This window comes from Pipistrellus hanaki (assembly GCF_964339955.1).
Source record: "Pipistrellus hanaki genome assembly, chromosome: 21".
NCBI classification, from domain to species: Eukaryota; Metazoa; Chordata; class Mammalia; order Chiroptera; family Vespertilionidae; genus Pipistrellus; species Pipistrellus hanaki.
The window spans coordinates 2128620-2154384 of NC_140523.1; the positions used below are offsets into that span (position 1 = coordinate 2128620).

The window sequence follows — 25765 nt, forward strand, 5'->3', positions numbered from 1 at the left end:
ACAGCAGGGACCTAGCAGACATGGCGCTCCAGGTTAAGAAGACTGGACCCCTCACCCACCACCCCAGGGTGGCAAACAGAACACCTTCAGACTCAGGCAATCAAGCCGGGGTCTGTTCGGAATTGGTTGGGGGGTAGGAGGGGGCGTGTCTCTCCTGGGGGTGGTGACTATTCACTTAGCAACCTGCCCAGTGAATGCAAGACCTCTCACCAGCCAGGACACCTCTGTTCCTACCTGCCCATCACAGAGACCCCAAGGGAACTGCCTCTCAGGTTAACGTCACGTTCTGCTTCGCTCACCTGTTGCCGGCTCGGCTCCTTGAACTTGTGGGATCGTCTTCTCTGGCTCTTCCCTTCCAGCAAAGCATCCGGCAGGGCTCCCGGGCAGGGGGGCGGGCACTTTCCCGGCAGGAGCGCTCGCCAGCTGGTCAGCCCCCGGCCCTGGCTCTGCAGGACTGGACGGTGACATGTCACTGATGTGCCCCTCGGCGAGCAGGGCTCCGGAGGCCTTGACACGCTCGATGACGGCATCCACTATACGACTCGCAGCCTCCTCGATGGATTCTCCTCCTGTAGGCAGGTGTCCGGCCTCGGCAGACGCGGCGTGAGGGGCAGGGGGAGCCTTGTCATCGCTGGTGGCAGGCCCTGTCTCTGCGGGGCGCTCCTGGGCGGTGGGCTGCGGGGGGACGGAGCACATGCCGTCCATCTGGGCCTCCTCGGAGGCATCCCTGCCACAGCGGAGGGGGGCTACCTCCGGCTCCCCTTTCTCCCCAACAGGAGGCACCGTCTCCGGGGTTGCAGCACCCTGGAGGTCAGCCCCACCTTTGTCTGGTGAGGCTCCTGGCAAAACCTGGATCCCGTTCTCGGGGCTCAGCAAGCCCTCCGGAGCGGGGAGGTCTCGGGCTCCGTGCGATAAGGCCGTTCCTCCGGCTTCCGCAGTTCCCTGCAGAGCGTTACCCCCTGCGCCATCCAGTGCCATGTTTCCACTAACCGAGGTCTCTCCTTGAGTGTCTGTCACTCCATCCACCGCACAGGGTCCATTGCAGTCAGGAGCCTGGGATGCATCTGGTGGCAGGCCCAGCGGCGGCGGCGGTGGTGGCGGCGAGCTGCTCTGCTCTGCACCCACGGCTTCCTGGCCCGCGTCTGCAGCCAGGCCTGCTCCTGGTGGCACCAGGCTGTGCGCGGCCCCACCTTCAGGCAGCGGCGAGGCTGGTGGGGCCACTTCCTTGTTGTGTTTGGTTTCTGCGCTCAGACAGGCCGAGGGTGTGCCCCGGGAGCCGCCGTGCTCGAGTGCCGTGTTCGGGGCGCAGGCAGCCGGGCCGGGCTCTCCCTGGGCCCCTGGGGACTCCTGTCCCGGGGGGTCTGCCCCCTGCCCTTTCCGCAGCGCCCCTGGAGGAGGAGCGCCTTCCGTGGTGGAGGAGCCAATCACTGCGACCAGTCTGTCACCTTGTCCCTGAGCCGCAGAGCGTTCTGGAACCACAGGGCCGTTTCCTTCTTCGGTCCCGCTGGAATCAGAGGCCGCAGGGGCCTCGGCCACGTGGAGCCGGGAAGGGTCGGAGCCCCCCTCCGTGTTCCTAGCTTCAGGGGCTGCTGGGAGGCGGGGGCCCTCCTGCTCCCAGCCGAATCCTACAGGACTGGCGTTGCCCATGGTGGGCAGAGGGTCCGGGGCGGTGGGAGGGGAGGGCAGGCCAGCTGCAGGGTCTTCTAGAGGCTGCTTATGGGGATCGCCCCGACCTCCGCCATCTGTACCTGGCCCGGGAGCTGCTGTTCCCGTTTCACTCTGGGAGGGGACAGGAGAGAGGGCGTCGGCCTTCGTTACTGATTCACCGCCTGGCGGAGGGAAAGTCCGGCCCGCCGTCCCCGCCTGCTCTGGCTCCGGCCCTCGCTCTGCTTTGGTGACAGCAGTGTGTGGCTGGGGCCCCGCTTCCAGCGCATTTGTCACAGGCGTTTCTGAGTTCAGACCTCCTGTCTGGCCCTCTGCACCCAAAACTTCAAGGGGACAAACACCCACATCTTCCGGGCTGTCTCTTCCAGGGCCAGGGGTGAGGGTGTCGGCCTGCGGGCCTCCCGGGCAGGCGGCAGTGGGCGGGGGCTGTGCGTGGGGCGGGCCCGGGGCGGTGGCTGTGGGCTGGGTCACGGCGTCACCGCCAGAGGCCACTGCGCTCTGTCTGCCTGGAGAAGCGGCTCGCGGCGTCTGGTCTGCAGAAGGGGAGCAGATGGGTGGCCTGACATCCTGGCTCTGAGGATGAGGTGCATTCGTTTCTGCTTTCTCCTCCAGCAAAGCATCTGCCTGTGGCTGGGGGATGGTTAGATCAGTGTGTGGCGCTGCCCCGTCCGTCAAGAGAGCATCCTCTTGGGCGCCGTCTGACATCTCGCCGTTTGCAGCGGCTGAAACGATGGCAGGGCTCTGATCACCTCCAGCACGCGCGTTACGACGTCCGGAAGTTTCCGTTTCGGCAGCTTTTTCAGTCGGGGCTCCTCCGTTGCTCAGTACAAGGACCGGCTCAGCGGGCGGGTCACCGTCCGGGGAGTGGGTGGCAGGCACGCAGTTTGGGACCGTGGCTCTATCCGCGGGCTTCCTCGTGGCTTTGACGTCAGAGGCTGCAGCTGCGCTGACCTCAGAGTTTTCCGATCTCTCCTCTGTCCTTTCCCCGGCTTCCAGCACCTTCTTCTGGGTGGTGGCACCTGGGTGCATGAGGCCGCGATCCGACCCCTCCGCAGTCTCTGGGACACCAGCGTCTACCGCCGAACTGCCTACCTGTCCACCTGCAGGGACATGCGGGGCCGGGCCTGCCTCCATGAGTGCCAGCTGGGCAGCACCCCCGCTGCTCAGAGACCCCCGGGCTGCGGCTGCGGTGGCAGATGCTGCTCTAGTGTCTTCACTTCTGATGTCACAGGGCGGGAGGCCTCCTGCCCCCTTCTCCCTGCAATCAGGCATGCTCTGCAGGCAGCTCTGGGGATTAGACGGAGTCTCAGAGTCCGCGGTAAGCTCCGCCTCTTCCTCTTTTCTCGCCACGCCTTTATTTTTCTTCCTGCAGGAGCGATCTGTGTTCTCCTCCTTGCCGGCGCTGGAGAAGTCAGGGGGACAGTCTGGGACCCCGGGGCCGCGTGCAGAGCTCTCGGGGCCGGCAGGAGGGGAGGGAGGCTGCGGGCTGTCCGTGGGCGCTGCTGCACAGGGAAGGAGCGAGCCATCGGCGTGCTGGGCAGTGAGCAGACATGACGGATCCTGGGCTGCCACCATCAAGGGCATGAGATTGTCCATCTGCTTGAGGTTTGTTTGCTAAAGAGGAAATGAAAAGGAAATGTTTAAAAGCTGTTCATGGGAAAAGATGTCTCGACACTTAGGACCAAAAATCCAGTTGGAGAAAACTGACAACCATTCCAGCTCTTCCGAGGAGGCATGGAGCTGATCTAAGGAAACACAGAGACGTTTTTCTCCTGTTCCCGATATCACTTTTCTCCCTTATAGCCACACAGCCGCTAGGATGACAAAAATAAGCAATAATATAAAAGGTGAGCCCAGCCAGTGTGACTCAGGGGTTGAGCATCCACCTATGAACCAGGAGGTCACGGTTCGATTCCCGGTCAGGGCACTTTACTGGGTTTCAGGCTCGATCCCCGGTGGGGGGGCCTGCAGGAGGCAGCCAATCAATGATTCTCTCTTATCGTTGATGATATCCCAGTGATTCGAGATTTCACTAACTGTTCCATCCTCCTCTGGAGAGGCCACAAATGGGTTAAATAAAAACTACAGAATTGCTCCCTAAGGATGTCATTTTGATCAAGATAAAAAGCAAACTGGATTCTCTCTCTCCCTCTCCCTTCCTCTCTGAAATCAATAAAAATAAAATAAAATAAAATAAAATAAAATAAAATAAAATAAAATAAAATAAAATAAAATAAATACGTAAAACAAAAGCTTCTGTGCGGTGCTCCTTAGCATATTCAAAATTTGCTTGCTTCCAGTTCTTATTGAAAGCGTAACAGTTTCCTAAAGATTACAAAAGCAGCTCATTAAATTTAATAACAGCCGAACATTACAGAACAGAGGCTGGCAGAAACCACTGGCACTTCTTGAAGAAAATTACATGCTCCTAACACATGCATCCCCGGACAGTTTCAGTATCTCATGTTTTTTTTTTTTTTTTTACCAACTATTCCCATACCTTAGAGTAGCTTTAACATCTGCAAACTGATCACTTCAGTTGGACTCTGATTCACCCAGGAGGAAAAGCATGTCTTCCTGGCAGTCCCTCACAGGGAAAGAATATGACACCTGTTCTGGGACAAACATGACTGGGAGAAGCAGATGCAAAGCTCCTCATCCAACTCCACAATAAGGTGCGCTGGCCTACCGGCCTCGGAAGTATGGCCTGCTCCCAAAGAAGCTTCTGGCACCGAGCTGACCCTAGGTGCCCTTCCATGAAATTATTGCCAAGCTTTTTCCAAATCAAATCATCTCTGAAATCAACTGCGTGGAAAAAGGATCTAAACTTAGCCCTTTCAGATGTTGAGGCCGGAGAGCGGTACCCGCATGACGTTCGTATTATCCGTAATCAAAGCTATCAGGGAGTCTGTAATGTTTTTATGTCTGGCAGCAACTTCATCTTGGAGGCCTTGAGTGGATTATAAAAATCTTTATTTATTTTTTATTTTATTTTTTTTGGTGATCTTTGTACCATATAACTATCGATTCAAATAGAGCAGCGCTATCATCACTCATCTCCAAAGTTGTGAAAAGGCTTTTTTTTTTTCTGAGGAAATCTGGTTCTTGTTCTTTAGCAACGATATCAGAAGCTGCTTTGCCCATTTAATCTTATAAAGTTAAACCAATAAATTTATAAAGATCAACCAACAGATTTCCTTTCACGCCAGGAAAATTTAGTTCTGGCTGTTACATATTTCTCTATACCTGCAATGTGTCTGTGTATCTTTCATTAATACAAAAGCCCGGCAAAATCCAATGAAAATTCTCTCAGCCCGCCTGCTGCGGCAAACCCAATGCTAGTTCTCATCTATAAGCAGAGAACGGCTTTATTGACAGGTTTCGCAATCTTTAGGGGAAGCGTTTTGGTTTTAAATACAGCCAAGGTTCACTGGGGGAAGGAGTGAAGGCACAGAGGCCTTAAAATAAAAATGTGCTGCCTTACCATCAGCTGCTGCTGGATGTTCATGAGTTTAAAAATGTGCCCGGTGCAACTGTCCGCAGGCAGTGGGGGTTCATGGCGTGCCTGGGACTCAGAGGTTAATGTGTAGACGTCCAGCTCTCGGTGGTGCCTCACGGAGCAGTCTCCGCAGGGGATTTCATAGGATAAACTGCTCCAGGAATCGGGTTCTCCAGCGTTCTCCCTGTAAGCAAGCAGCCTATGGTTAATACAGCTCCGTGCTGCCTCCCAGCACAGGTTTAACCCTAAGACTCACGAAAGGAAGGGAAAGGGAGAGGGAGAGGGAGAGAAACATCAATGGTGAGAGAGAATCATTGATCGGCTGCCTCCTGCATGCCCCACATTGGGGATGGAGCCCGCAACCTGGGCATGTGCCCTGACCAGGAATTGAACCATGACCTCCTGGTTCATAGGTCAACACTCAAGTACTGAGCCACGCCAGCCGGGCCATCTGGTTTGGACTGTTCCCCAGTGATTCGGGGTATCACTAATTGTTCCATCCTCCCCACGAGAGGTCGAAAATGGGTTAAATAAAAACTACAGGACTCCTCCCTAAGGATGTCATTTTCATCAAGATAAAAAGAAATCTGGGTTCTTAAAAATAGTTAATGTTATGCTAACAACCCAATAATGAGGAAATGTGAGGATGACTCTGGCCTGGTTTTCAACGGGAGCCAGGCTTGTTAAACATTTCTCTTAAAATTAATAAAACCATAGATGGTTATAATGGATATGGAAGGACCAATCACTCCACCCATGCAATGCAAGGGCACTCCCACTGTTGTTAACGGTACGTGGAGGAAGCACATTCAAGATTCTTAAGTCATCACATAGAAATAAATCACTGCAATGACTATCATATTCTCCTTGTCAACATGATGATCAAATCCTATTCTGAATGAAGCCTTGGTTACAAGAATTTCGAGTTCAAGTATTTTTTCATTAAAAGATAGAACTTTGCTCAACTCGTATCATTACAAATATACCTACCTTCTGTACAAATAAAGCCGACAAAGGTACAGGGATGTGAAAAAGCATTTCTCAGCTAGATCTCAAAACATGAAACATCATCGATCGGCTGCCTCCTAAAGCCTCCTAGTGGGGATCAAGCCAGCAATCCAGGCATGTGTCATGACCAAGAATCAAACTGAGTTGACACTCAACCACTGAGCCACTCAGGCTGGGCTATAAATTTAACATTGAAGCTTCGTTTGATAATATCAGTACCTCTGTTTAATTAATTGTCTGACGGACATTACTGGCATACCTGCTTACTTAGATTATAGCATATAGACATCTATGGATATAAAAGCCTCACAACCAGTTGCTATGATGTGCACTGACCACCAGGGAGCAGACACTCAAGGCAGAAGCTGCCCCTGGTGGTCAGTGCGCTCCCAAGCAAACCTCCTGCAGCCAGCCAACCTCCTGTGGTCCACCACCCCCCCAGCCAGCCAACCTCCTACAGTCCCTTCCCACAGCCAGCTGGCCCTGATCACGGGCCAGGCAGAGGGACCCCTCCCGTGCACGAATTTGTGCACCAGGCCTCTAGTTCTCCAATAAGAAAAAAGCCTTTGATGGCATAACTGCTCTACTTACCACCACTTAGGAGGCTCTTTTTAAGGCAGAAACAAAAAGCAATACAGTCCCTTCCTGGCAAAATGAGTTTCTAATAACTTTGCCACTGTTAATTTCCAAAACTCCCCTTTCCAATACGTAAACCTTGGGAAATTCCCTTCTGCGACCACCACCTAGTGACCATCTACTTCTCCCATGCTCTCCTTCCAGAGGAATGTGCTTCTGTTGCTGTAAGGACTTCCAAGAGCTGACCCTCCAGGCTCCCAATTCACTGTCCCTGTGGCCTTTTCTTGCTTCTTAGCCCGTCTAGAGACCAAAGACTATTCACTGCAATTCTTCTCCCACAGCAATTCTCCCATGAAGACTGACACTCCTCCAGCCTAACTGGTTGGCGGGTCTGGGTGTACCCCACACGCTCAGCAAGTCCTCACATGCCAGGCACTATTCTAGGTGCTGGTGATAAAACCAAAACCCGTGTCCTGCAGGAGCCTATCTCCGTAGCAAGGGGGACAAGAGCATCCTAGGTAAATTAAACACCTACGATTCTGGAAGACAGCAAGAGCCACGGAGAAAAATAAAGCAGGTATGAGGGCTGCGATTCTAAATATGGTGGGTCAGGGAAGACCTTGCTGGGGTTACACTGAAGCCAGTACATTTTCTGTGGGTTCAGTACTGGGTAAACCTCTACTGGGCCCACTAATAAAACTGGCAGAGCTCTATGTATAAGGATATCCACTGCAACCTTAAGTATAATAGTATTAAAAATTTGAAGCAACCTAGCCAAGGCAGTAATTAGAGGGCAATTGGTTAAATTAAAAAACAAACAGATCTACAGACTATTAAAAAAATAAAGCTAGTGCATGAAAAGGCCAGAATTTGTACCCAGACTTTCCACTTCCACAGATACCTCCTTTATCGTTTCAAACTTTCACCACATTCAAATAATATAAACTGTAAGCCTGATATAATACTTATGAGAAGCTGATCAGGTATGCTAATGAGGTTTTATTATCATAAACTTTACAGGATCCATAGCAAGTTTTCAACTGTAGGAAACCACAAGTAAGAGGCCACTGCTCAGATACTGGGGTTAGAGCACCCAAACTGAGAATCCACATCTGGTTCCTAATGTCAGGGTTCATGTGTGTGGTACAGTAACATTCAATAAGCCCAGAGTGAACGCCAACCAACTTCCCAGTGTCCCAGCCAGTGTCCCGGCTACTATGCAACCATCAACAGCCACCCAGCCTCTGCCTCTTACCTTGTCCAGCATTCGATAACTCACAACCAAGTTCAAATTTGATGTTCACATACCCTGTCAAACCAAATGCAGACAACAAACACACATTTTTTTTTTTCTAGTACTAACAACACTAATCATTCAAGAAAGAAGTTCAAAGAGACATCTGTTGAGCTACAACAAAGAAGTCCGATCGAACGTCAGAGAACAAACGATGAAGACCAACGAGGTGTCAGTTTGTACTCACTTGTGGCTGCCCACGCACCACGAGTATCGCAAGCCCATTCTACCTGGGTCCGGGCCTCGCACTGCAGCTTTAAGAGAGGAGAACCGAGGCCAGGTCGGCCCTGCCCCAGGGCGTGTTTTGCTGTCTCCTTCTGACAGGAAGTGCAGCACCTAGTTCCTCATTTGAGGGCCACTGCAGTGTCTTTCACGAAACCACATCTGCCATCGGCAGTGCCAAACCTCAAGGACTCCTAGCAACTCAACCACAGCGCCACGAAAATGGAGCAGGAGAAGCTAAACTGAGGGGTGGGAGGAGGGCGTCAGTGACACCCCAAAATGAACAGGAGGCTACTCACTGTGGGGAACTCATTGCTAGGCTGGTTATGGATTGGTGCACATGTAAACTCACTGGAAATTTTAGCACTGAGAAGTTTCTCTCTTCCCTCTGTTTTTTTTTTTTTTTTTTTTTTTTTTGGGGGGGGGGGCCCAGTTACTTCCATTTCTCTAAAGCTCAATGCCCTCATCTGTAAAGTGAGAATGTCAAGTTCACTGTGAGACCAAATGCATGTCAAGGATTGGCATAGCGCTTGGCCCTCCCAAAGTGCTATTGGCTGCTGTATTTTCATCGATATTTCTAACTCTCTATCCCTCTCTCTTCCTCTCTGTAAAAAAAAAAAAAAAAAAAAAAAATTAATTATATAAAAAAAAAAAAAAAAAAAAAAAAGAGTAGCACCAACTGCCATCTGTATTTCTGCTAGGCACTTTGCATCAATTCTCATATATTTTATCCTCTCCCTAACCCCTAGGGGGCGGGCATTTTAGCCTCACTTCACCAGATGACCGCCATAGCTGGCAAGTAATGGGGCAGGAACTGGAACGAGGCTGTGACTCCCAAGCTTCTATCTCTTGGTTACACAGTGTGGACTCTGAGGACACGGATTGGTGGCGGAAATGGGCTGCAGTAACAGAGCCGATCCATATGTCTTTTGCTTCCTTCGGTCCGCTTCCCTTCCCTCCCTGCTCTACGCATGGAATGGATGAATGCATGGCTAAATGAACGAATGGACAAATGGACAGATGGATGAGACTCGGGCTAGATGAATGTAAGGCATGTTTTAGAAACCCTGGCTTTTATTTCGTACATTTACTTCATTCTTTCCTCCCCCGAGGAAAAGCAAAGGCTCCAACTGGCTATGCACCAGACGGGCTAGTAAGGACCCACTAGAGGAGTACTTGAGAGGGACCATAAGGAGGCAATCACCATGTTAACAGAACATCTTGCTCAACTGTGCTCGGCTCCATTGTGAAATACGTGCACTTGAGTAGCCGCTCTACCCTCTGACCTGAACCCAGGTGTCAAGTGCAAATGTGTCAAAAGAAGGATCTGGGAATCTAGAGACACTAACTCTTTGAAAGGGGCCACATCACCCGCGCCCCCCCCCCCCCCCCCCAGTAGACCATGACTCACGGCCTAGCATCTGCCAAGCTGGGCCTGTGCACATGTGTCATCCCAAACTGGGCAGGTCGCTGGACTCTGGTCATGGGCCTGGTTCTGTTACTAAAAGTATGACTTTAAGAGCTCATTTCATCTCTCTGGCCTCGGTTTCCTCGATTACAAAACAGGGGTATGCCTACCCTCCTCACTCACTAAATTGTCGCAGGAATGGAATATAAAGACTGGCTAAATGTAACCAACAGTGCGTTTGAAGCCCTCTGATGGGTAATATAAACGTCAAGTTAGGGTACTGAGACTCCTGTTTCCCTCAGACAAGGAGAGGCTAGGACAGAATGGAAAACTTAGAGCCTTTTCCTCAGAGTGCCAGCCATACTCTCTCCCAGTGGTCTCTTCCTGAGTCTGCCAGCTTTCTGCAGAGGGAATAATACGGGCCTCGGAATCCCACAGGTGTGCATGTAACAGCAGCGTGACCAATTTTCCATAAAGCATTGAGCTAGTTAGTCCCTTTAGTTCTCAGAGCCTTCATAGTTCATCAGTAAAATACAAACAATGCCTATTTAAGAAAGGCTGCTGTAAGGTTGAAATGAAATATTACCTATCACAGATCAGCAGTGCACTGCAGGCATTCGGTAAATAGAGTTGCTGAACTGATACTGAAAATGAGATGGTTATGAGGACAAACATTTTTGCACTCGCTCTTTGGACAAATGAAATGTTTCGCCATTTTTATGTCAATATTCCACAGTTAAAACCCTGAAGGGAACTATTCCTTTTGTGAGGGTGGCTGTGCTGTAAATGACTCCTTAACAACTTAGAGTTAATTCCCTGGGCCATCAACTCAGAGGCATCGCCATCGCAGCCAGTGTCCGAGAGCCAAACTAATCCTTTTAAAGTGTTATCTATACCACTTGGGAATGATTTCCAACTCCTATCAAGTAGGGACATCCAAATGCTGCCTGGAAATACTTCCAAGATTTTGAAAAATTTTCCTTAATGGATGAAAAACTGAGGGAAAGGAGGGAAATTAAGAAAAGGGCAATAAGAGAGAATATTTTTGTCAGTCACTCTGCTATGCACTCTCCATGCATTCTTTTGCTGTGTTAATCCTCACTCGAGGACATTTTTCCATTGATTTTTAGAGAGTGTGGAAAGGAGGGGGGAGAGACAGAGAGAGAAATGTCGATGTGAGAGAGACTCATCAATGGGTTGCCTCCCGCACACACCCTGACCAGGGCCAGGAATGGAGCCTACAACTGAGGTATGTACTCTTGATTGGAATCGAACCTGGAACCCCTCAGTCCGTGGGCCAACACTCTATCCATTGAGCCATACCGGCTAGGGCTCTCCAAGCATGCTTTTGTTTATTTATCAAAGCAACCCACCCTTACTTGAAATTCTAGCAAAGTCTACTTATATCCCAGTAAGACTGGGGGACTTAGTAAAAACCACCCCATAAGCCGAAACCGGTTTGGCTCAGTGGATAGAGTGTCAGCCTGCGGACTGAAGGGTCCCAGGTTCGATTCCAGTCAAGGACACATGCCTTGGTTGCGGGCACATCCCCGGTAGGGGGTGTGCAGGAGGCAACTGATAGATGTTTCTCTCTCATCGATGTTTCTAGCTCTCTATCCCTCTCCATTCTTCTCTGTAAAAAAAAAAAAAAAAATCAATAAAATATATATATTTTAAAAATCACCCCATAAGCTTTTTAAATTGCCAACTATGACCCAGCACTGTTTCTAGGTGACAGGACCGCAGCTTAGAGGAACAGCCAGAAGAATCCCAGTTCGGGCTGGACCTGCAGCACGGCAGTCCTCTATGCTGGTTTCCGAATCTGCCTTTCTCCTTCCTGACTGTGGATGAGTGGCCTTCCCACAGTGACGGGAGCAGCGCTATGAAGCAAGCCGAACCTCTTCTCCCAGAACACACACTCCCGTTTCCTTTAAGTGGTGCTGCAAGAGGCCTTGTGACACCCTCCCCGAGCATATAATGCAGCTGTTGCAATCACTTCATTTCCCCATTTGGATGGCAATCCTGAACCAGCCCTGCCTCCCAGCAAAAACTCTGGGCCCTAAGATTACGTTTAGGGGAACTGCGTTGGGACCGCCTCACAGTTATACGAAGCCACTTGTCTCAGCTACTGGAAGCAGGCCCGTCTCCCGGGGGCCAGGAGGGAACCCAATCACCTGCCAGATGGGAAGTGCGCAGGAATGGAGGCTATCGCTTCTGGAATACTGTCCTGGGGAGCTCAAGTCTCCATCTCAAGGTTCATTTGAGATGCAGGGCGCCCGCCCCTCCTCCCGCCACTGCATCTGCAGCGCCCATGACAAAGCCTCCTGCAGAGAACCTTCTACCTGGCTGAGCTGGGAAAGTGGTAAGCGAGGCACAACGCAGACACAAACACAACAGCTGTTTATGTGACAGGGAGCGGCACTACCTTCAGACATCTCTCCTGGGCCTTTGTCCACGGTCCCACACTCACAGCTAAAAACAGTCAACCATAAACTGCAACTAAGTGAAGTCTGCCATGAGCAAAGCATCTGAGAATTAGGGAACACGGACATGATTTACAAGGATCCCTCAACTGCTAAAGACCGCATAGCCGAGGTTCACTCTTCAGTTACGGAGCAGAAAGAAGACAATGATCATAACACAATGAAAATATATTAAATAAGAAAAACTGTACTTGCCATTTCTGCGTCTTATAAATATTCCAATGGGAAAATGTTGCCCACTATAATGCATTTATATTTCTATTTACAAAAGGAAAAAGAATTCGAGTATTTTAACTCATAGTCTTTCTTCAGAAAACTCTCTGAAGAGTCGGACTGCATGACAACCGAAAACACACACACACACATACACACACACACACACACACACACACACACACACACAGAGGCTTTCCTACAGCGATTTCCAAGACAAATGGGTTGCTTTATACTGCTCATAGGAAAAGATGACTGCTCTGATTTTATTCACAGAAATTACATTCAAACCTAACCTCCGTGGTCAGGATATTTGCTGCATGCGGTTACATTCAAGTACTCACTTCCATGAACTCTTACAAGTGTTGAAGACGTACACAGAAGAGGTAAGGCACAGGAAAACGGCTTCCTCTTGCACTAAACAGGGATCGGCCAGACTCAGGGCAATAGAATGCGACCCCACAGACAAGACTTAGGATAAGAGGCAAGAGCAGTGCAGGCAGGGAGGCAGAGGAGAGGGGAGCGGAGGTGTGACTTACCGCGTCCCTCTCACGGCGAGGCAGGAGCAGGCTTACAGAGACTCCAGCGGGAGGCAAGGCGGTTCTCATTTGGCAAACACTCCGAGATGCCAAGTGGGTGGTACAAGCAGGAATCAGGGGTGGGGTTGCAGGGAGGGGAGTGCGGGGAAGGGGGAGGGAGAGGGAGCACTTACTCGGTCAGAAGCTTGTGCAACTTGTGATAACCCCTCTGCAGGGCCAAGCTCGCAGGTGTCGCTCCTTCCTGGTTGTGGATGCTGAGCGCCCCGCGGCCGCCCGGCTTCTGCAACAGGAGCCACGCCAGCCTCAGCAGCCCCAGCCGCACGGCGAAGTGCATCAGCGTCTCGCGGGGGCCCCCATCTGCAGACAGGGGGGGAAACGAGAAGAAGCGAGAGGAGAGCGTGAGAAATGACGGCAAACCCGCAGAAAGACGAGCTCGGTGAGCACCACGACCTCCGAGGACCTGAGATCCTGAAGTGAAGGCCACGGCATGCAACAGGAACAATTCTGCAGTGGCCGAGGAAAAACGGCTCTCAGGGGAAAACAAAACAGAGTTAGAAAAAGCGATGAGACGCAAAATCTCCAATAGGAGATAGTTCCACAAGAGGATCAAGCCATTTCTCCAACTTAATACACCCAATTTGTAAGGGCGGCCCCGCACATATATTCTTCTCGTTACCAAGAAAAAGTGGGTGGCCCAGCAGGTGTGGCTCAGTGGTTGAGAGGCTACCTATGAAGCAGGAGGTCACGGTTCGATTCCCGGTCAGGGCACATGCCTGGGTTGGGGGCTCGATCCCCAGCACAGGAGGCAACCGATCAATGATTCTCTGTCATCATTGATATTTTTCTCTCCCTCCCACCCACTCTTCCTCTCTGAAACCAATAAAAATATATTCTTTAAAAAGCGGATGCAGGTCCCAACATGGGGATCCAACGGGAAGAGTTATTGATTTCCTCCTTTTTTATCAGTTTCAACGCTAGTTTAAACCTACAGTTTAGGATTCATCTCTCTTTCCTCTCTGTGTCTATGTATTTTCCTCTGATGTTCCTTTGTATTTTTCCTCTGTTCTGAGAGTTACCCAGCTGTGTTTTCGGATCGCTAACTGCATTTCCTATGATGTCAGTGGGGTCCTCTGTCCCAGTCTGAATTGGATTAGATTCCAATTCCACGGGATTCTGGATGTCCTCACATCGTGTCGGCCAATTCCCTGTCCATCTCTGCCCTCACTGCGATGGCTTTTCTGCAGATGTAATTAAAGCCCCTAATCAGCTCATTGAATCAGGAAGAGATCCTGGGTAGTCGGGGTGGGCCTGCGGCAGTGGGAAGGCAAGTTTCCCCAGGAGAGAGAACAGCCCGTGGGAGGCGGCTGGCAGGGTCCCTGCTCCAGAGCTCCGCCCCGCTCCGTCTCCCCTTCCTGCTGTCCGAGGACTACCCTCTGGCTCACGCTGCTGAGTCTGAGCTTGCCTGCCCATGACCTTCTATTCCCCTACAAACGTGGGGCTTGCTTCGTTAGCCCCCACAATCACGCAAGTTATTCCCGATAATAAAAAAATTTTAAATATATGTTTATCTCAGAGAGGAAGGAAGAGGGAGAGAGAGAGAGAAACATCAATGAGGAGACTCAGCTGCCTTCTGCACACCCCTGCTGGGGATCGAGCCCACAACCCTGGCATGTGCCCTGACCAGGAATCAAACCCTGACCTCCTTGTTCGTAGGTCCAAGTTCAACCTCTGAGCCATACGGCTGGGCTCCCTGTAATACATCTTAATACATATCTGTTCCTCTAATGGTTCTGATTCCCTGGCTGAAACCTGACTGACGTACTCATTAAACTGATTTTTCTCCTTGCTGCTTCCTTCTCTGATTTCATTAGAAGTCTGCCTTCTTCGATCTTTTCAAGGACAAACGGAAAAAAAAGCTCCTCTATATTTTTCTTGGGTTTCTTAAAGAAAATTATACTCAGAGAACCTTCCATCTGAACATCATTATATCGTCCCATTTCCTTCATGCTGTAATGTTATTTTGTAGGCCGTATGTTGGCTGGTTGGTTTTCCTAGTTACCACCCATTGGGAAACTCCCTATGTAGCCCCAGCTCTTACCCACAGAGAAGGTGTAGGAAGTGCCTGGGTCTCCCTTGCTATCTGCTCATATGCTGGAAGCACCTCCCGTACCCACGTGCCCAGATGTGCAGAGCGAGCTGATGTGCCCGGTGGACATTCAGCTCTGAAATGCTAGCTGGCTGCATCTTCTTCAAGTTCAGAGTTTCAAACAAGCCAAGTGCTGTAGGTTCTGCGAACAACAGTAATCAATGCCTGTGTGTACTTTTCTCACCCCATCAATCCACCTAGAGGCCCAGCAACAGCACTTTCTGAATCTCTAGGAGACGCCAATGTCCACATTCTTTCTGCTATGCTGAGCCGCCTCTCAAGTACACCTGAAGCTCGTATGACGCAGGCAATCGACACCCCGCGGGGAAGGAGAACAAAAGGCCGGTGTGAGCCGTGGGCTCTTGGGAAAATGACACTTGTAATCGCGCGACAGAATCAAGGTTTGACAGGCAGCGAAGCCTGAGGAGCTGAGGTCCTGCCATTGCTGGAAACTGCTTGTCTTGGAGTCAAGATGGTAGCAGTCCTCTGTGAAGAGAAAACCCCTCAGCAGTCTTTCATATTTCTTTTTTTTTATTTTATATTTTATTGATTTTTCACAGAGAGGAAAGGAGAGGGATAGAGAGTTAGAAACATCGATGACAGAAAAACATCGATCAGTTGCCTCCTGCACAGCCCCCACTGGGGATGTGCCTGCAACCAGCTACATGCCCTTGACCGGAATCGAACCCGGGACCCTTCAGTCTGCAGGTTCTGGTCAGGATAGATGCCCGCATTGTGGGCTCCATCCCCAGTAGGGGGCGTGCAGGAGGCAACCGATCAATGATTCTCTCTCATCATTTGTTTTTATTTCTCTCCCTCTCTCTTCTTTCTGAAATTAATAAAAATATACTTAAAAAAATAATAATAAAAGGTTACTGCATATCGGTCCTGGTATATTCAAAATGCATAGCTCTGCTAACTAGCGCGCACTAGCCAAATGCATTTTCTCCACTTTATATGTGAAGAAATTGAGAAACACATTAGTATTCTGCACAAGTACTTGCAATGGAGCCAGGATATAAACAAATTGACTCCACAGAAGCTAAACCAGAAGTTCTTAATTTCACATTCATTCCTGCGGTTCAAGGCAGCTCTATGAATCCCTGAAATTATATGTAAATTTCGGCAGGCCTATATGAATTTTTTTTCCCCCATAGGAGAAATCTGAGCTGTTTTAAAAAGGAGTCACTGAACTGGAAAAAAAAAAAAAATTTAAAAGCTCTGCATCCAAACAATTAGTATGAGGATTACATGCCTCCTTTGTACAAGCATTAAGCTGGAATACCAGTAAACACCCTTGCTTTTAATAGCAAGTAGTCCTGTTATGTAACAAGTGCCCTATTTACCTGTTTCATGATCCCGGGCCACAAGCTCACTTGGTACCTTCTTTCTTTTAACAACTTTTAAAAAGTGCCGAAACCGGTTTGGCTCAGTGGATAGAGCGTCGGACTGCGGACTGAAAGGTCCCAGGTTCGATTCAGGTCAAGGGCACGTACCTTGGCTTCGGGCACATCCCCAGTGGGGTGTGTGTGTGTGTGTGTGTGTGTGTGTGCGCGCGCAAAAGGCAGCTGGTCGATGTTTCTCTCTCATCGACGTCTCTAACTCTCTATCCCTCTCAATTCCTCTCTGTGTAAAATCAATAAAGTATATATTTAAAAATACAAAAAATACAAAAATAAATAAAAAGTATTAGAGGTACAACTCGAAGTGAGCGGAATGTCGAGTTGTACATTCATCCTGGAACAGTAAGCAAGCCCCTCTTAAAATACTTAGTCTTTGGAGATTCTAATCCACAGCTGATTGAACAGTTAAAACTGCAAAATTCGAATCTAACTCCTGAGATCAGCAGGACGGCCTTGGCATGTCCAGGAAGTCCCTGAGGGTAGGGGGCGGCATTTCTGCTGTGATCACAGGTCTAACTGCTAAAGTCAGTGAATACGAGAGAGGCAAAGCTGGCTAATACCTCTCCCCAAGCTTCCCTGGGGTCACGGGAGGAAGACGGCGTGTGGTTGATGGGCCTGTGGGAGCAGGAACTGAGCATGCCCCAGCTCAGCCCCCTCTGGGCACCCCTCCTCAGGACCTGCTACCTGCAGTGAGGGTGACTTCTGGCCTGCTCTCCCTAAATAACACGGTCACCAAGCTGGGTGAACGCTGAAGGGCAGTCCTGTGACTGTCCAGCTCTCTGATAAGGTAGAAAGGACAGCAAATCCTTCGGGCAGGAGGTCTGATGTCAGTCTTCCAGCCTAGCTCTCTCAGTCACAGGAAAACATGTCTGCCTCTAGCTGTGTCACTGCTCAATCTCCCCCCTGGATTTGAACTCAGGAGGGGAACTGGCTTAGACTGTTTCATTTAAATTTGTATATAAAACCATGACACCCAGCTGATGGCATCTGCTACAAGAATAACTCCGTGGGAAACCCCTATCTGACTAAGGGGTATCAGTGTGGGGGTTTCTTGGTTGTTGTTTTGTGTGTTGGCCCATGAACTGAAGGATCTCAGGTTCGATTCCTGACGGTTGCAGGTTCCCAGCTCCGGGGCCAGTGCAGGAGGCAACCAATTGATGTGTCACCCTGATTGATATTTCTCTCTCTCTCTCTTCTCCTCCTCCTTCCCTTTCCCTCTCTCTGGAAATCAATGGAAAAAAAATACTCTCGGGTGAGAATTAAAACCAAACAAACGAAACAGCCGAAACCAGTTTGGCTCAGTAGTAGAGCGTCGGCCTGCGGACTAAAAGGTCGCAGGTTCGATTCCGGTCAAGGGCATGTACATTGGTTGTGGGCGCATCCCCGGTGGGGGGTGTGCAGGAGGCAGCTGGTCGATGTTTCTCTCTCATCGACGTTTCTAGCTCTCTATCTCTCTCCCTTCCTCTCTGTAAAAAAAAAAATCAATAAAATAAATAAATAAATAAGTAAATAAATAAAGCCCTGTAAGGATCCCGAACTCGGCGTGTCTTTGGGGGGGGTGTCGTTTAAGTCCTTACCCTGCAGAGTCTGATTGGCCCCCAACACGTTCCACTCCGCCGGCAGCTTGAGGTGTCGGAACGCGAGGGCCACCTTCTCGTCGAGGGAGTTCACGTCTGTGGGCGGGGGTCCCGAGCGGTCCAGGAAGCGGGTGAAGTTGAGGGCCTGCTGGTTGCCGGCGCTGGTGGCCAGGAACTGGGCCGCGTCGTACGCCTCGTCCTGGATGAACTCGAAGTCCCCCTCCGCCACCACGGACACGGGGAGGCCCCCCTGGGAGGCGCACAGCAGCACCTTCACCGTCTCGCAGCAGTCGTGACCTGAGGAAATACACGGAACGAGGGAGTCCGAACGGTCAGTGTCCTCCCACGGGAAGGACATGCGTGGCCTCCCTGCCCTTCTTGCAATGATCTGCCAGCTCCCTTCCTACAAGCCCCTCCTTCCCTGGTCTCTTGACAGCCATCTTCCAAGCTTCTTAAACCTCCAGGTCCAGCTCTGTTGTTTGCAAGTACGAAGGAATCCCTTAGCAAACAGCAGACAATCATATCTCAGTCGTCACCGTACGCACTGAACACAGCCTGAGTATCTCAGTATAGACTGAACCGCGGCTGTTCGATTTGGACAAACTGAGAAAATGAAAGCTTGCCCAGCTGGCATGGCTCAGAGGTTGAGCATTGACCAATGAAACAGGAGGTCATGGTTTAATTCCCGGTAAAGGCACGTGCCCGGGGTGCAGGCTCAATCCCCAGTAAGGGGCGTGCCAGAGGCAGCTGATCAAGGATTCATCATTGATGTTTTTGTCTATCCCTCTCCCTTCCTCTATGAAATCAATCTATATATATATAAAAGGCTAATATGCAAAGTGTCCCCTCGGGAGTTCAACTGAGAGACCAGAAGTTAACTGCTCGCTAGGCCATGCGCTGACCACCAGGAGGTGGCATGGAACAAAGGAAGGCCCAGGCCAGCAGCCAGAAGGCCCCGATCGGCCCTGATGGACCCTACCCATGCCTGATTTTCATGCACTGGGTCTCCAGTAAAAATATATTTTAAAAAATATATATCTTTCTGATGAGAACAAAATAAAGGCGAGGGAATTGATGCTGCTGCTTTGCCTCATTAGCTGCAGGCAACTGTATGTCCGTGGCTCCCCTGAGTCCATTCCCGCACAGGGACTGCTTCTCCACGGGCGGGAGGCCCAGTGAGACCCCCTACGTGTCCCATGACGGTGGCTTTCCAAGCCACGGGCACAGGCGAACAGAGGTTTCAGACTTGGACAGAACAAACTAAGCTTTCGGTTGTCTTTGCAAGAGAAAACAGTCATTCCTCCCTCCCCCCGACCGTTTCCAATGAGAATAAGAAAAGTGATTTTTCCACATACTTTCCCCCAGGGACCTCCTAAGCCCTTAACCCTGTAACAGAAGAAGCCTCTCGCTGCAGAGTGGTACTAAGTATTTACTAACCAAGTACCTACTACATACCAGCCATTTTCTCCACACAGCGGAAGTAGGGAGCTATGTATTTATTGAGCGTTGCCCTCATATTATGGATGAGAGAACGGAGCCCTCAAGGTTACACACCTTAAGAAGCACAGCCCATTATTCAAGTTCAAGTCTGACGCCAAAGGACATGGCCTAATACATATGATGGTGCGAGAGTTCTGCACCGCATTGCTTGTAACCAAAGAGGAAGAGGGATAGCTTTGTCCCTGCCCGGAAGGCGAATAAGAAGCCACTATAACTATTAGGCCAAAATAATGGTTCATGAACCATCAAATTCAGTCTCCCTGTAGACACACAACTCTACCAGATACTCCCACTGCCTTCGCAGTTGAATTCTTTCTAGGAAGGTTTGAAGAAACTAAAGGACCCTCTGTGTGTGTGCATGTGTGTACACCCATGTACGCATTTCAGCTCAATATATACTTTGAACTTATGCAATAAAATAAGGGGGGGAACCTTACTCTATCTTTGAAGGGCAGCCAACCTAATGACATAATATGACAGCCGTGTCAGCAGAAACAAGTCCACTGAGTCAGGGCGTAGGCTTGGTGTTTTTCTGGCAGAAAGTGAGTGTATCTTTTCAACTGTTCCAACATCTAACAACAGCTGGACAGCCACCAAGCCCCGGGAACTGTGATTCGAAGGTAGAGATGAGTAAGGTAGGTCTCAGCCCTTCAGAAGTTTCCGGTTTACAAACAGGAATCCAACAAGCTGTAGATAACTGCAAAGTCACAATGGAAGGGGTTCCACAAGAAGCATACAAGCCCGGCAGGCGTGGCTCCGTGGCTGAGCCACAGGTTCGATTCCAGGTCAGGGCACGTGGCCAGGTTGTGAGATCCATCCCCAGTGGGAGGCCTGCAGGAGGCAGCAAGTCGATGATTCTCATCATTGATGTTTCTCTCTCTCTCTCCCTCTCCCTTCCTTTCGGAAATCAATAAAAATATAGTTAAAAAAATAAAAACAGACAGTCCTGATTCTTTCTTACTGGTCTCCTTCCCCACACCTGTGCAAAGGTGAGAAACCTGAAACCTTGAACCAGAAAGGGGGTCGCAATGCCACTGAAATTAATACCATTTACGGCACTGCAACATCACCTGGATATACACAGAGAGTTCTGACCATATTCCAATTCTTCAACTTCATATCTCTCTCTCTCTCTCTCTCTCTCCCTCTCTCTCTCTCTCTCTCCCTCTCTCTCTCTCTCTCTCTCTCTCTCTCTCTCCACACACACAGCAATGGCCATGGGGAAGCCATACCACCTGACTCCTAACTAGAGAGTACAGAAGCAGCGTATCTGCAGAAATCTATCGGAATTGCTAAGATAACGGTTTACTTTGCTAGGACAGGTGGTGACAAACGAGGGAAGAGGCATAGAGGAGGGTGAGGGGTATGAGGTATGTGTGCAAGCCACGTGCTCAGCAGCGTAGGCACACACATCCCTTTCGCTGCTTTAGCAGAAGAATTTGTTTAGAAAGTGGCCGGGAGAGCTATTGGCAGCTCTGTTTGCATAAAGTGAAAATAAAACTGTGCACTGGAGGAGGCAGAATGTCAGCAAAGGCCGTGACAGAGATAATGTCAGAGGAGCCATCTGACTGTTAGCCCAGCACTTCCCCTTCAGACGTGAACTCACAACCGAGAGGAGAAACTATGAATCATCTGAAGCGAACAGTGCCATGAGGCTGGAAATTTGTCTGATATGATTATAGGCTTGCTTCTTTCTCAAAAGGAAAATGGAGGATTCAAAGAGGACTGGAGGACTGAGGGTTTCCTGGATCCGTCTCCGCTAAACAGGGCAAATTGGAAGAGTTACTAGCGATGAAGAACCGAGCGCCTCTCCCTGCAGACTGGAATCCAACCGCATGAGGCTGGCAGGCCTCCTCCCTCACAATAATGTTTCCTATCAGGCTCAAGAGCTTCTTAAGATAATTTTGTAATCCTTCTAACCTTTCAGATCAAGTGTCTAGAGAAAAAAATCAACACTCTGAATACAAGGTTATATGGTGTCTATAATACAATAAAACTAAGATCACTGCACATGCACACATAGGATCTCCAGCTGCCATAAATCAGCTCCGGAGACATGGCTAGGCGCAGGGGCCATTCCATTCCTGATTGCCTTTGTGCACACAGAAACGCAAGGTGCCTACATCTACACTGCGTATCCAACCCAATATGATATCCAATTCCAGAACACCCAATGCAATACAATAATCATTTAACTTCTTTTTATGTGCAACCGAGGCTGCAATGGAGAGAAGGGTAGCAAGATCCGATTCCGCGGTGGTTCCCTTCCACTCAAATTCTCTAGCAACAAAGGAAAATAAAAACCACGGGTCTTTGTATATAAAAAGGGAAGTTTCTGGAAAAACTGGCTGTTCTGCTTCTAGAGGAAGTTCGCCCAGGGGATTCGGAGAAGGAAAGAAGGGAGATAAACTGTTAAAGGCACAGGACCTTTACGGTCATTCCGATTCCTAAGCTGCCTTCTGACCTTATCCCACAGGCAGGTCCAGTCTCTTTACAACAGAAATATAAAGTAAGTTATGGGGCGGGAGGGGGCTGTTCCTGATTGAATGAAGTCAACGCAAGGGGTCCTGAAGCAGCAGCTGCAGAGTCAGAAAATATTAGCTTTGACTCTCACCCTCCGTGGCAGACAGTCTGGGATTTTCTGAAAGTTTGCCTGTGCACAAAGGCATGCTACCACCAGACGTAAGGCAGGTATCTAAAACGGCTAGCTGTTCTTATTATTTCTCACTAAATGCCTGCTCGGCTCACTCCAGAAACCAGCCCTGACAGTCTGCAGAGCTCTGTAGCAATGGCCCAGGAAGCTTCTGAGCGGGGATATTGCCTTTGGCAGAATTGGAAAAAAAAAAAAAAAAAAAAAAAACTAAGCGAAGGGGAAGAACGCAGAATAAACAAAAACACGAGAAAGAGAAACACAATTTAACTGCGGATGGATGGCCCCCTTCAACGCATCTAGCCCGAACCATCGGTAGCCCGCAGGTCAGGAGGCGTGTGCCCACGAGGTCAGAAGGGCCTCTTATCACTCGGTGAGGCGCCCGTCGCCATGGAAACGAACCGCTGCTACAGATAAACAAACTGCTGCAGCCTGGGCCAAGAATGACTTCATTTCCTGTTCAGCTAAAAGCGGTGCACACATCCCATCCGGGCCTTCTCTGCGGGGGAGGAGACAATGGGGACCTTGTTTCCCGGCTCTCCAAAAGGAAGCCCTCAGAGTGCCTGCTGGTTCCGTCCAGCCCAGACCCACTCCGAACACCTTCTAACAGAAAGGCTGCGTTATGAGTCGATGGGGAGAACAGAAAAATAATGTCTCTTTCTTCCCTTTGAAGTGGCTACACGGGGAAATTTTTAGTCTTCAACCCAGACTCTACCAGATGAGATGATGGGCACAAGTGTGCACCCACTGCAAGATTCTGGTGCCTAACGAGAGACGCCCAAACGTGGTGTGTGTGAAACATGTTTGCATGTACATAAATATTTTTTTAAATATATTTTATAAATATATAAGTATAAATATGTTTTAATTGGTTTCTAAGAGGCAAGTCATCAATGATGACAGAATCATTGATTGGCTGCCTCCCGCACGCCCCCTCTACTGGGGATGGAGCCCACAACCCGGGCCTGTGCCCTGACCGGGAATCAAACTATGACCTCCTGGTTTCTAGGTTTGATTCCCATGTGCTTTAGTTTCCCCAAATCTCAGCATTCCGGTAAATTGATATTTTGCTGAGCCTGATTTTTATCTTTTCATTTATGACACCATTTTATTTCATTTATTTATTTATTTTTTTATTTTTTTATATTTTATTGATTTTGTACAGAGAGGAAGGGAGAGAGATAGAGAGTTAGAAACATCGATGAGAGAGAGTCATCGATCAGCTGCCCCTTGCACACCCCTACTGGGGATGTGCCCACAACCAAGGTACATGCCCTTGACTGGAATCGAACCCGGGACCCCTCAGTCCCCAAACCGGTTTTGGCTTATTTCATTTACTTTTAGTAAGGCTCCAATTTTTGTGGAATAAGCAAAGTCTGATAGAAATACTTAATTTTAAAATGTATTTTAAAATGAAGATGTGTAGCCCTAACGGGTTTGGCTCAGTGGATAGAGCATCAGCCTGTGGACTCAAGGGTCCACAGGTTCGATTCCGGTCAAGGGCATGTGCCTTGGTTGCAGGCACGTACCCAGTGGGGAGTGTGCAGGAGGCAGCTGATCAATGTTTCTCTCTCATCGATGTTTCTAACTCTATCCGTCTCCCTTTCTCTCTGTAAAAAATTAATAAAACATATTTTTTTAAAAATGAAGATGTGACCCGAGTTCTATCACCCTGATTCCTGTTTTCATCGCTTCATCCCAGTGAGCACAGAGTAAGAGTCGGAGAACTCGTGGAGACGGTGAAGGTTGCACTCATACTCACCAGGAGTGATGGTCTCCAGCGTATCCGCACTGACCTTCCGGGTACTTGTGCAGTGACGGAGGGTGGACCCCAAAAACACCAGGTAAAACACTACATCCTCCTCCACCTTATCCTCTTCAGCAAGCAGCACAGTGACAACACAGTCGCCCTAGGAAAGGCAGAGATGAGCAGGGAGGCGTTAGTGAGGTCCCTCTGGGGGGGGGGGTCTCTCTTTGCAAAACAAGATCGCATGTATCATCTCAACCGTGCCCACTCTAGGAGGTTTACACGAACACAAACACTGACTGAGCACCTCATACCAGTCAGTACTCTGGGCGCTGAGAATACGAAGTGACCTAAAAATAAGATCTCTGCCCTCTTTAGGCTTACACCTGATTGCAGGGCATTAGACAAATAAGTAAATCAACAAGATAACAGGTAGTATATTTATTTGATGAATTTGGGGGGAGAGGAGGGAGAGGGAGAAATCAAGACAAATCTTTAAAAAAAGGCAGAGAGGGTGGAGGAGGCATATGAAGAATTACCCTTAACCTGTGTTCCAGCTGCAGGCGTAATTCTCCAAATCTTAGCCCCTTGAAAGCACGGCTGAGCCCACCCAGTCCCCAGCAAGGGCGGGGCGTCTGACAGAGCTGGCCTAGTAGCGGTCAAGTGCAAAGAGCATAAGCCTGGGGACATCGATGAAGATAACACCTCTCTCCCAACAGCTAAAACAGGACGGGGCCAAAGGAGGAGTACAGGTGTGCGTACCCAAAACACAGCTCATTCTTGTATTATTATTTATTAATTGTACGAACTGTTAAACTACTTTTGCCCCACCATTTATATAAAAACTTTTGGAACACATTCAGCTTTATGATAATATTCTTTATCTATAAGGGTGGAGGGGGAGGGGGATTCTTATAATTTGTGTTTCCTGACCATCTGGAATCCCTACTCTGCTGTATACACCCCACCACCAACCTCTTGGAGTCAGACAAAAACCCTGACTTTGCCCATGACCCTGCAACTATTCAGAGATATTCCTTTATTAGTTTTATATGTTAATTTTTTTAAATGGCTAAATTAAACATATGCTGTGAAATACAGCCCTACCTACCATCCATCCTCCCAACCATCAGCATTATATAATTCCCGTTATAACCATAAACAGAAGATTATAAGGCACTGAGGTTCAGTATTGTGCAAATCTTAATAACGCACAGTGGGAAAACCAATTTAGAGCAAGCCGTGCCATGTTAAGGAGGGGAGAGAATTCTAGTTACTCACAGTGTGTTTTAAGCCTTCCCATTTTAACAACAAGCAAAGCCGTGCCTGCAGGAGAACCATGCCACCCTGTGGCCACAGCTAGCCAAGCCCAGAGCACCACAGGGCAGCCGATAGCGTGTTACCGACACTGAAAACGAAACTCGTCCAGTCAGACCTGGACCAGGGCTGCTCACAGAAATGCTGCAAGAGGCTGGCTGTGGAGACACGGTTCAAAATACTCCCCACAGCCCCGTGCAAGGCAGCCTCTCATAGCTCAGAATGCAGCTGTAAGAAGCCAGAACGAAGGACACACACGCTGTCCCTTACTGGAAAGCTGCAAAGCGCCCCGACACATGGAAAGGCGCAGAGAGACCCCCTGAAAAGCTGAAGGTGGTAGGACGTTTAGTGTCCTTCGCCAAAATAAACCACCGCCGGTTAAAGTGTCTGCAGCCGAAACCGGTTTGGCTCAATGAATAGAGCGCCGGCCTGCACACTGAAAGGTCCCGGGTTCAATTCCGGTCAAGGGCACGTACCTTGGTTTCGGGCACATCCCCAATGGGAGGTGTGCAAGAGGC

At 49.4% G+C, this 25765-nt stretch overlaps 2 protein-coding genes across 2 annotated transcripts in view; one reads left to right on the forward strand and one right to left on the reverse strand.

The window, feature by feature from the left end:
• Positions 1-25765, forward strand: part of TTC23 (tetratricopeptide repeat domain 23) — a 995109-nt gene that overhangs the window by 933291 nt on the left and 36053 nt on the right. The window lies entirely within an intron of this gene.
• The window catches only part of LOC311614449 (A-kinase anchor protein 13-like), a 70186-nt gene continuing 49661 nt past the window's right edge, over positions 5241-25765 (reverse strand). Inside the window, exons 3-6 of the mRNA XM_084869304.1 lie at positions 23946-24093; positions 18034-18330; positions 13077-13264; positions 5241-5344 (exon numbers count right to left, since the gene is read on the reverse strand). Coding sequence (XP_084725430.1) covers positions 13077-13264; positions 18034-18330; positions 23946-24093 — 633 coding nt within the window. The 3' untranslated portion in view covers positions 5241-5344. The remainder of the gene's footprint in view (positions 5345-13076; positions 13265-18033; positions 18331-23945; positions 24094-25765) is intronic.